The following is an 11,709-nucleotide window of genomic DNA, read 5'->3' on the forward strand; positions in this document are numbered from 1 at the left end:
CTACAGAAAAAAGATGAGGATTTCTGCTCCCATAAAGATTTACAGTCTCAGAAAGAGTCGCTCAGCAACACATACCAGCTACAAAACCAGAAGTGCTCATACACTCTAGCACACTCATGTGTACACACACCCAGACACACATACACATATAAACCAACACACATGCACACATAGAGCCTGCTCTCTAGCCCACCACCCTCACCCTCTCTTTTCCTTGATGTGGCACAACACAACAGAAGTTGTTACCAGCACCAGGTCTGTGGGCTGATGATGTCTGGGAGGCAGGGAGCCTTCAGCAGTGGGGAGCAAACTGCCCTGACCAATTCCCTCTCTCTTGGCTGGGTAGGAGGACCCGGTGCCCTTTGTGATAGAAGGAAAGACCTTGTTTTCCAGGGGCAGGGCATCTTTTCTAGTCTTCTCTGGCTCCCCAAAGAACTTATCTAGGGTCCACCTGGCAGGAAGGGTGGGGCCAGCAGGAATGAGTCTAAGGTGGGAATCAGCAGCCTTGTCATTCCTGGGAAGAGTGCAAGAGGACTTGAGCCAGAAGCATGATGAGGAGATGCTCTGGTCTGCCAGGTCCTGAGGGGTTACTTAAGGTCCCAAAGTCACAGGAGCCAGCTCATGCTCAACCTGAGAAAGGGCTTGGTCACTGTCAGAGCCATTGGTAGAGGTAGTGAGTTCCCCATCCATCTGTCCATCCCAGAGCAGGTCACCAGTGTAGCAGGTCACCTGTAGCCTGCCCAGGTATGGTGGCCCCTTTGCACCAGGACTATCCAGAGAGAGGAGGCCTACCCTCCACAGAGATTTATGCTTTGAGGAGACCCCACAGGATCCTGGAGAAAGGGATCAATTCAGATGAAGGCCAGTAGTGGGGTCCAGTAGGGGTTGGGGTCAGGAGGCTGGGCCATCCCTCTGGGGCTGGGTGGCGTCTCTGAGACCTCAGCACTCTGAGCACAGAAGTGGTAGTGTGTGCATGGGAGGGTGAGTGTGTCTCTGGGTGACAAGCACATGTGTCTCTGCTGCTGTGTACATGTGTGTGCCTGTGGTGTGTCCCTGCCTGTGAACATGCGTGAACACATCTGCAAGCTGTGTGAGCCTGACCTTTGTGGGCCTGCATGCCAGTCTGCAGATACGTGGGCTGGTGGGTGAGCGTACGTGTCTGTGTGTGCACACTTTGGCCAGGAGTATTCTGTGAGTGGGTCTGGTGTGTGTGTGTCTTTGCTGTCAAAGCTTAGTCCCAAGAAGCTTGAGGGAAGGTGGCTCCTAGGAGTCTCCACTCAGAGTCCTCATGCCAGGAGGCACTGAGCCAGTGCAGTGGGAATGGGTTTTCTCTAAGGTTGGTATCCTGGGCTGGGATAGAATCCAGACAAGATGGGTCTGAATGAGCCCCCTGTCTTCAGGGCATCTATTGTCATGTGTATGAGGGTCAGTGTACCCGTGTACACTCCCATGTGTATCCACACACAGCTGCATGAGCACGTCCATGAGTGTGCATCTGTGTACCCATGCTGGCGTACCTGCTCTCCACAGGGTCGTATCTTTGTTTTCCTGAATGTGTGTGCAGTTGCCTGTGATGGTGGTGGGCTGCTCCGGGGTTGACAGTGACAGAGACCCTCCTCAGGCTGAGCCAGGGGCTGCCTTCTGGGATTTGAGGATTGTAAATTGCCCTAAAGAGTCCAGCAGACAGGTGCATCTTCTCTTCACACTTCAGCTCAAGAAGATTCCTGTGTCTCTGCACTTGTGGTCTACAGAGCATGGCTGGGGCCTTGATGCAGGTCTCTCTGGGACCCAGGGTGAGGAAGTAAGGGCTGTATGTTTGGGTAAGGGGAATATACATAAGGCAGGGGAGAGAAGGAGATGAGGGACCAGATGATGTAGCACTTGAGGACTAAGGAGAAAAGACAGCTTTATCCTGAGGACACTGGGGAGCCATAGCAAGTGTTGGCAGGAGGTGATGGGTTCCCATCAGGCAACAATTGCTTAACGGTAAAAGGCTGGGACTCAGGACTGCCCCTCAGTCCACCTCCCCTTTGACAGGCCTGGTTGTGTCCCCCACAGTGAAGAGCGAGGACGAGGATGGAGACATGAAGCCGGCTAAGGGGCAGGGCAGCCAGAGCAAGGGCAGCGGGGACGACGGGAAGGACCCTCGGAGGCCCAAGCGGCCCCGTACCATCCTCACCACGCAACAGCGAAGAGCCTTTAAGGCCTCCTTTGAGGTCTCCTCCAAGCCCTGCCGAAAGGTGAGGGGCCCTAATGTGCAACCTTTTCAGATGCCACCCCTCTGCTCTTTAGGAATGCCCCTTCAGCTCCCCACCCACCCCTACTGCTTCTCAGCTGCTGCTGACCTCTCTCTCTCTCTTTCTTTATGAGCTAGGTCCGAGAGACGCTGGCGGCAGAGACAGGCCTCAGTGTGCGTGTGGTCCAGGTCTGGTTTCAGAACCAAAGAGCAAAGGTGAGAGACCACCTCTGCCCCCACCCCCCACTGGCTCTGGAGTGGGAGTAGAGAGAAGACAGGGCAACAGGCAACAGGGTGGGGGCAGATGTGGGCATGACAAGGGATGTCTGGGGGCAGGGTGGTGGGACCAGACTGAACTGTGCTCCCCCTGCAGATGAAGAAGTTGGCGAGGCGGCACCAGCAGCAGCAGGAGCAGCAGAACTCCCAGCGGCTGGGCCAAGGTGAGCTGCGGCTGGGGCTCAGCCTGACCTCCCAGGGTCAGGGACAGAGGTGCCCCAGACTCAGTCTCTCATAGCATTATTTCCAAGGAGCCTTCCAACCAGCTCAAAGAGGGAGGTGGTGAGGAGCACAGAGAGGAGAGATGGTCGGTCATTTATGGGCATCCTGGAGGGGTGGCAGAATTTCTGCAATCAAAACAGCAACTGTTTTACATGCTTAGCATTCAACACTCCACCTCATTTAATTCTTATAGATCTCTGCAAGGAAGGATATTGCCATAGCCCATTTCACAGATGAGGAAACTGAGGCTCAGTGAGATAAAGGGATCTCTCAGCTAGTAAGTGGCAAAGCCAGGCCTCAAGCCCAGGTGTGGGATATCAAAGTCATTGCTTTTAACATAACACTACCCCACTGTTCACAGTCAACATCAGTGGAAGTCTCCAAGAGAAATCTCCAAGTATATCTGGGTGTTGAGGAGTCCAGTGTGAGCCCCTGCTGGGTGCTGGAGGTCAGGTTAAGGGCGGGGGGTTTGCCAAAACGTTGGGACATTAGAATCCAGGCCAGGGCTGCTCTGGTCTCCCAGACCCCAAGGGATCAGGCTACCCTCCTGAGAGCCCCCAAGGCCTTGAAGGGAGGGGTACATGCTGAAGTGGGGTAGTGGCCCCAAAGCTGCCTGCTCCCAAGTGAGATGGGGTTCCTGGGCAGAGGCCAGGCCAGGGCCCAGGCTGGATTCAGGCCTTGTAAGAGCCCAGTTCTCCCTCCTGTCCTTTACCAGGAAGTCTAGCCTCCTCTGTGTCTCACTCTCTCATGTCCCAAGCTACCTCCCAGACAGTGTCTCCTCAAGAATGTTCCACAGTCCTCTCCAACTCATCACAGCCCACACTGTACTCCACACTTTGCCCCCCAGCCCACCCCGTCTCAATACATGGAGCCACCATCTACCCAGTCACCAAAGCCAGGGACCCAGAAAGCTCCTCTGACTCTTCCTGTCCTATACACGCCATGCCTGAGCCATTGCCAAGCTGCAGCAATGCATTCTTGTCCAGCGTCCCACAGGCCCCTCCTCCTCCGTCTCCCCTACAACTACCTGATCCACAGCCCAGCCCTTCGCCCACAGCCACCTTCCCACTGTTTACTGACTTCAGTTCCCCTCTCTCCTAGCCTTTCTCCATGGCCTTCCCTGCTGAGACCTCCCCCTGGTAATCTCAAGGGGAAACTCCCACTCAGCCAGCCCACCTTGGTCATCTTCTCATGAGGGATCCTTCTGTCTCTAATGCCTCTTTCCACATGAGGGCCTTCTCTCTTCCTTACACCTCAGACTCCCTTCTTTGCTCTTGCTGCCCCTGGACACAAATGCTGCCCCCTGCTCAGAGCCCATCGAACCCTTGCTGGTTCTTTAAGCTACATTGGGGGTGAGGGCCCCTTCCTCCAGGAAGTCTTCCAGAATGCTGTTTGTTGTGCCCAGATTCAGGGAGCTGATTACCTCACCTCCTCATGGTATCATTATTACCTGCTTAGGGTCTGCCTCCTCCTTAGCTGTGAGCTCCCCAAAGGCAGAACCACTGGAGAAAGGAAGTAAGGGAGAGGATGGGACCATTTGGCTTTTGATGAACTGATTCTGGAAGAGGAGCTGAAGGGCATTGCCTGGGGAAAGAGACTGGAAGGTCACTGTCTGAGCTCCATGGCCTGCCCTGTGGGCCCTGTAAGGCTGGAGGCAGCCTCAGCCAGGAAAGAGTCTCTGGGGCAGTCGGGAGGAGGCCCCAGGGGCTGGAGGAGGTACCCTGGACAGTGGAGTCAATAGGGAGGTCTGTGGGGGCTTCTGGGATCCATCTGTGGAGGGCTGCCTGGGTGGGGCAGGCGAAGCCCATCAGTGAAAATGTGCTGTATTCCCAGAGGTCCTGTCAAGCCGCATGGAAGGCATGATGGCTTCTTACACACCGCTGGCCCCACCGCAGCAGCAAATTGTGGCCATGGAGCAGAGCCCCTACGGCAGCAGCGACCCCTTCCAGCAGGGCCTCACGCCGCCCCAAATGCCAGGTGACCACATGAACCCCTATGGTAAGCTGCCCCACCCCCTGTCACCCCCAGCACTGCCCCTGCCCCCTACCTTGCCTGGGAGGGCAGGGCAGGCCTGGGACCATGCTAACCACCTTCCTCTTCAGGGCCTAGGCAGGCCTGGCCAACAAACCCCACCTGCCCCCACCACAGCCCCCAGCCTCCCTGATCAGATGTTAGTGGGCAGGTCATTCTGTCCCTCCCCAGCCTCCGGCCACACAGCCTGCAGGGCAGACAGGACCCCAGGAGCCCCAGCTGGCACCCTGGCCCTGATGCCCCATCTGCCTCCCAGGGAACGACTCCATCTTCCACGACATCGACAGCGATACCTCCTTAACCAGCCTCAGCGATTGCTTCCTCGGCTCCTCAGACGTGGGCTCCCTGCAAGCCCGTGTGGGGAACCCCATCGATCGCCTCTACTCCATGCAGAGTTCATACTTCGCCTCCTGAGGGCCAGCCGGGCCACATGGACGCTTGGGCCAGAGCCGAGGGGATGGTGGGCCCCAGGAGCCAGCCTTGCCCTCCTGGTCCACTGCCCACACAGACTCTACAGACAGCCATATGGTGCCCTCCCCTTGGCCAGCCAGGCCTGGTTGAAGTGCCCATTGGGCACATCTAGACAGGAAGATGGCACAGCCTGGGCAGGGGCTGTGTCCTGCCCACAGAGACCTTGTCTCCCCCAGGGACCCAGAGCTCTCGGACAGCCACTCACTTCCCAACCCCACCTCAGCCTCCATTGCCTCCTTCTCCCTCCCCATCTCTTTTGTGGGAAGCTTAAATTCTATTTTTTTAAATGTCCTTTCCGTGTCCAGCCAGCTGCGTGGCTGGGCTGAGGTCAAGGCAGTGCCCTCTGTGCATGCCCAGGACAATGGCATGTGGCTCAGTGCCTGTTCCTGTGACAAGTGGAGGTGCCTGTGTGTGCTGGGCTGGCACGCTGTCTCCACGCCCAGATTCTTCACCAGTGCAGGTGGGGCAGCCTCTGTAGGCAGGCCCCTTAGAAACTGGAGAGCAAGGCCCACACGGCTGTACCCTGAATGGGGTACACCAAGGGACAGACACACATGCCAACACATGCACATTTAAAGGCACACCTCTGAGCATAAAGCAGGTCCATAGAAATGCTCGAAGAAACAGAGATGCTCTGTGAGTCTACCCAGGCCATGTCAGGAAGGAGAAACGAGGCCAGGGTTCGAGAGAAGAAGCCAGATAGGAACCGGGACCCCTTATCTTATAGCAATTGGAGAGGAAGTAAGGAAGGATGCGAGGGAGTAAGGGGAAAAATGGGGTAAGGGCAAAACATCCCAGTGGACCCAGACATGTCCCAGCTTCAACCCAGGTGAAGGGTAGGCAGGGCAGGCCCAGACCCAACCAACTCCAGGGCAGAGACCGAGCCGCTGTAACCAGGTAGAACCAAGCCCAATGGTAGAACCTCCAAGTGGAAAGTGACCTCAAAAGTTACCAGTTTGGCACTCCGTGTGATGCTTGCCTCCTGCCCAAATAACCTCTGCCTCTACTTGCATACTTCCAGTGATGAGGAGCCCACTACTTTAGCAGGCCCCCAAGTTCATTGCCCTGTGCTCCTAGCTGCGCCTCTGCCTTTTTCAGCCCTGCATCTTCACTTCTTTAAGCCAGGCTTTTTCAGCTCCTCCAACTCTTCCTCTTAAAATTGTACCCCAGATGAGCTCCAGTGTTTCCTCTACAGGTGAGGGGAAGAGCCAATCTTGGCACTGACATCATCCAGCCCAAAGTGGCAGGCCCATCACCTCTCTTGAGTTAGGCACACTCACAATGCAGTGTTTGGGCCCCATGCCCACCTGCCCTTCTGCCACTGATTCCCTCCAGCCCTCACATACATGACAGCTAAGCCATAGCTTTCCTTTGTGTATTGAGGAGACATTTATTGTTGAGACCACATGCAGAACCTTGCCTTGTTTTCTTGTTACATTTCCTCTTATTTGACTCAATCCGGCCTGTGGAGTCTTTCTGCATTCCAACTCTGTAGCTACTCTGTTGCTTTCCTTCCTAAGCACATCTGCCTATGTGAGGAGTTGGCCCAGATGTCTCACCCACACCTGGGTGGGCAAGATATGGAACAGGCTGGACTGTAGGGGTCTCTTGTTGTTTGGTGTCAGCCCATTAACCAGTCCTCTTTAGAGGGTGCATCCCAACTACATTCCCAGCCCACTTGCCCACAGAGAGAGTGAAGGACCTTGCCAATAGCCCTGCTGGAAACCAGAGAGGCTATAGCAACACCAGTCCCCAAGGAGGACATGAGGTCGGGCTACTGGGCCCTGTTCTCAGTGACCCCACACTGGCCCCTGGTGATCACTGTGTCTTCTTTCAGGTGCTCACAATCCTGCCTTTAATTCTGAAGTCCAGTCCTTGGCCACCACCCTCAGATGTCCTGGCCCAATCTTTGAACAAATATGGGCAGTGGATATTTCTCCACCTTTGGATCCCTCTGCCCAGCCTACTCCTCTAGGATCCTGTGGTTTTGCTCCTGTGTTCACTGGGGAGAATCTGTTTCCCTAGCATGTCCTGATGCCTTAGTCTCCTGGCCCATCCCAGGCTTCTCACCTTCGCCAAGCTCTTCAGCAGGTGGGGTTGGCAGAAGGAAAGCTGTAGGCAGCCTCACCCCTCCGGCCTGAGCAGCCTGGCCCTTCTGTACTCTTCCCCTTCCAAACGGAATTTAAGACACTGCTCAGTCCTTGGTCCTTTTGTCACCTCAGCCCACCAGAACCTGTGCCATCTCATGGTCCTGTGCCACTGCTGGTCCTTCAGGCCTCCATGCTTTCTCCTGAGCATGCACGGTGATTCATGCACAGAGCAGATCCAGGGGAAGATACCCCAGCACCCAGGAGACCTGAGCTTCTCTCCCAGACTCTCAAGTGGGAAAGTACTTCAGGAAAGGGTCATTTAGTCTAGTCCCTTGTTTTAGAGCTGGACAACCTGACCAGGAGAGAAGGGACCTGACCAACATCACAGCCAGTTAATGCCCTAGTTGGGACTAAGAGCAGGAACATTAGGCTGGTCTCTTCCTCTTTTCCGTCTTCAGGATGACCTCCAGATCAGGGGTTATTTGTTCTTAGTAAACTTTTGCTGACCCCTGGGGTCACCATTTCCTGCTCTGGAGCATCACAATATCTAGCCATCCCAAGTACACCCCAGCCAACCCTGCTACAAGCTGGTACAGGATCACTCATGTTCATGAGCCACAGATTGTCAAAGCCAGAAGGAACTCAGAGAGTTAGGTAGCTCCCTCGCTGTTCAACATGCTTGCTACCCATGGCCTTCCCCCTCCACTGACTTCCAGCCCTGAGCGGGCACTGGGGGCACAAATGGACCAGACACAGGGCCCCCTGACTAGAAGGAGAAGCAGGCACACTCACCTAAGCTCTGTTCAGTCGTTGTTTGAGAGCTCTTGCTCAGATGCAGGATTCAAGGCTCCTACAGGGGGAATGATGTGCTCAGGGTCACCCAGAAGAAGCACAGGGAGCCAGACAGGCTCACTGGCGGTCTGGGTGAGCTGAGGTGAGCAAGCTCTTCCCACTGCATGGTAGTAAATACAAGGAGAGCCACCCCCAAATCCTGCCTGATAATGGGGCCATTAGCACTACAGAGCCTAGGGTGGGGCCCAAGGGAAGAGATGGAGTGACTAGCTGGTCTCCAGAGAAAGAGGCAGAAAGTGAGAGACAGGTAGGAAGAGTCTTGGAGAAAAGTCTAATTCCACTTCTCCATCTGAGAAATCAAGGCTCAGAGAGAGGGAAGTGTTTGTTGCTGGTCACACAGTCAGGACAGAGGAGAGCCAAGAAGCCAGGATCTTGCCACAGCCAGAGCCTTGCCTGCTGCTCTGTGAACATTCCCAGGTGCTCTCCTACCCTGGATGATTCACAGAGAGGCCACACAGGCAGGACATGGTGACTCCAAGGGTCAGACCAAGAGACCAGCATAGCCCATGAGAGAAGGCTCCCTAGAGGGGATCACGGAGTGTGCTGCATCCTGGAGGGCTTTGCAGGGAAGCTGCCTCCCCACCTACCTGGTACCAGTGCCCCTTTCGCTTGGTTCATACACAGGAAGCCTCAGGGGAAGGAGAATTGGCCATGGCCTGCCTGGCTCAGTCCTGAGTTTTGGGGCACCACCCAGCGCAAAGATCTTGGCTCCCATCTGGGATCATCTGATGCTCTGGGGCCACTCAGCCCTGTTGGAGGAGAGTCCATGCTCACACGCACACACACTCACACCTGAACGCACATGGGGGCTCACAGACCTGCATTCACACAGGCATATGCTGCCTGGGAGCTTGGGGAGCAAGGACCCACCAACTTTTGGGCCCTTGGAAGGTCCCATTTCCTATGAGCCTCTTTGCTGGTCTCCTGGACCCCCACTCCCACTTGGGGGTTCCTCAGGAGCCCAGCCAGCCAGGTGTGGGGTCCAGGCACCCGGCATTCTTCTGTTTTCCTTGTACAGACTCTCACTGCCCACCCGCCATCCCCAGACACATTTTATTTAATAACTTGTCATTGTTAAATTATTTATTAGCGTTTACCACATCACCACGCCCACCCTGCCCTCTTACTCAAACCTTCTGCAGCCTCCTACAAAAGCAGAAAATGGAAACAACAAAAAAGATGAAACATCAGTATATTTGTAAATAAACCAACCTGTACACACCTGTGGTGCCTCTCCTTGGGGTGGCAGCTGGGGCCTTGGGAGAGGGGCAGTGCTGGGTCTGCGGAGCCAGTGCTACATGACACATTAGCAGCCTTCTCAATGGCAGCCAAACACAGCAGGCCAACGAGGGCTTGGGATCCCTGATCTTGTCCCATCTCATAATCCTCATCATCTCCCAGCCCTGTCCCATCTCAATCCTGAACACTCCTGAACTCATCCCAGTCACCTCCGTTCCCTGCCTGAAAACGCAGTCATTCATTCAACCAATATTCATGCAGGGCCCCAACTCTAGTGTGGAGGAGAGTGTGGTGTGCAATGAAGCCATGCTACAAGGGGTGAAGGGTCCTGGAAGGCCTCCTGAAAGAAGCTACATATTAAGATGAGATCTGAACAGTGAATAGGAGTTATCTGGCATGTCAAAGAACCAGTATTATGAGACTCTCCCATTCCTCTGCAAAACCTAGGACTCCCCTAAACTGCACAAGACTTACTAAGTTGGGGTGAGGGAGAAGCAGTGAGGTAGAGATGGGCCCAGTCCATCCAAGGTTTTGTTACTGAGTGGAGAAGAAATGTGATTTGATCAGATGAACTGGATGGAGACAAGGTCATCTGGGTAACTCAGGAGAGAGGTGGCAGTATCCCTGAAAGAACGGGATAGACCCCAGAGGTATCAGTGAGAGAAGGGAGTCAAGACAACATAAAGGGTCCTGGATCTTCAAGGTAGGGGCACAGGAAGAGGGTAAGGTTTAGGGATGGGAATAAAGAAATTGGTCTTGGACATATTGAGTTGAGGGTCTCTAGAGCATCAAGGTAGAGAAAGTTCTGTATACCTGGCAGGGATGGAGCTCTGAGGGATCACAGGTTGAGCTCTAGAACCTTTAATAAGCAGGTTTGCAGTCACTGAGACACAGGATGGGTATGCCCACCCAGGAAAATGAGGAGAATGGAGTTGAGACCCAAACCCTGAGTAACCTTAAGAACGTGGGGCTGGACATGGCTGTGGGATCTAGGGGAGATGGTGACAGGTATAGGAAGTGTGGTAGGGATGGCAGAGATTCAAAGAACATTTGAGATTTCAGAGTAGTGGTTCTCAAACATGTTCCTTGAAGTCTTGAGGTGCATCAGAATGCCCTAGGTAATAGCAACGTGTGTGTGTATCTGTGTATATCTATCTCTATGGAGAGAGCTCTGTTTGCCTGGGTATGCTGTACATGAAGCTGGGTGTCTGCAGGTATGTATGCATGTGTGTAGCTGTGTGGTTACCAGATGCTATGCATTTCTGTGTTGATGAAGATGTTTGCATACCCACACGTCTACAGACCTAATGTTCTAGTGTTCTCTTCTCTCCCCTATCTGCTCCCCACTCCTGTAGGAGGGGATCACCTATACAGGCTTCTTGGTTCTCTCCTACTGCCCATGGGCATCAGCGCCCTCTGGGGGGAGGTTCTGTCCTGCACCCTCTTCTGTTTTCATTATTCACAGCCTCTGGGTAAGGTTGTAGCAGTAGCTGCCTGGCTTCAGGAAGTCTCGACATTGAGTGCCTCTAGTCCATCTCCTCCTTTGCACCCCACAACAACCCCAAGAGGCAGATAGATATTAAGGTCCCCATGTTTCAGGAGGGGAAACTGAGGCTTAGAAGAAGAAAATGACAAGATGGCTCAATATAACAAAGCTATCAAGAGGTAACAGAAGCAAAACAAGAGTCAAAACCAGGTTTGTCTGCAAACCATGGTCACCTCCCCATGCCCACATTCTATGGCACTGTGGTATGGGGGTGTTTGGTTGTTAGACTGTCCCTTCTAGCTGCTGCCAGCTCACTAGCCTCCAGCTCTGCTCCAAGGTCAGGCCGAAGGACCCAGGAAATTCTCTACCTTCACAAATTCTTACCAAGGCTCAAAGAAGAAATTCATTTGGCTCAGACTACAGAACTCAACTAGGTCTTTGCATCCAAGCCTGTAGTCTAGGCTTATGTGAGGTGGCCTTCTGAGCTCCACCTGCCCCTCCCCAGCAGGGGGCTGCCAGCTCTCTTGCCTACAGCAACAGTTTAAAATCCTGTCACTAAAAAATGTGTGTGAGGCTAGGAGAATCTAATGGGGAGGGGTCTGTGCTAATCCATTTCTCCCCTGTCACCTGCCTGACTTTTCCCCTTTGCCCAGATGGTGAAGGCATGGGATGGGAGAGGCAATGGAGACTGCATCTCTGGGGACTACTGAAGGTTTAGAAAGAGGTCCCCCTTCCTGGAACAGATTTGAGCAAGACAAACTCTAGCCAAATGGCAGACTTCAGCTCTCTGTCCCTCTTAACTCAAA

The 11,709-nt window shown here is 54.1% G+C and overlaps 1 protein-coding gene across 3 annotated transcripts in view; it reads left to right on the forward strand.

Moving 5' to 3' along the window:
* LMX1B (LIM homeobox transcription factor 1, beta) overlaps positions 1–5,275 on the forward strand; it is a 92,056-nt gene extending 86,781 nt beyond the window's left edge. The window contains exons 4-8 of one of the 3 annotated variants that reach the window (XM_006834775.1): positions 2,059–2,240; positions 2,375–2,452; positions 2,610–2,712; positions 4,568–4,711; positions 5,022–5,275. In XM_006834775.1, the coding sequence (XP_006834838.1) occupies positions 2,059–2,240; positions 2,375–2,452; positions 2,610–2,712; positions 4,568–4,711; positions 5,022–5,179 (665 nt within the window). In that variant the 3' untranslated portion in view covers positions 5,180–5,275. Of the gene's footprint in view, positions 1–2,058; positions 2,241–2,374; positions 2,453–2,609; positions 2,713–4,567; positions 4,733–5,021 lie in introns of all 3 variants that reach the window. The other 2 variants (XM_006834777.1, XM_006834776.1) reach the window with 2 other exon arrangements.
* The last annotated feature ends 6,434 nt before the right edge of the window (positions 5,276–11,709 follow it).

This window comes from Chrysochloris asiatica, unplaced genomic scaffold (genome assembly GCF_000296735.1).
Source record: "Chrysochloris asiatica unplaced genomic scaffold, ChrAsi1.0 scaffold00014, whole genome shotgun sequence".
Classification (NCBI taxonomy): Eukaryota; Metazoa; Chordata; class Mammalia; order Afrosoricida; family Chrysochloridae; genus Chrysochloris; species Chrysochloris asiatica.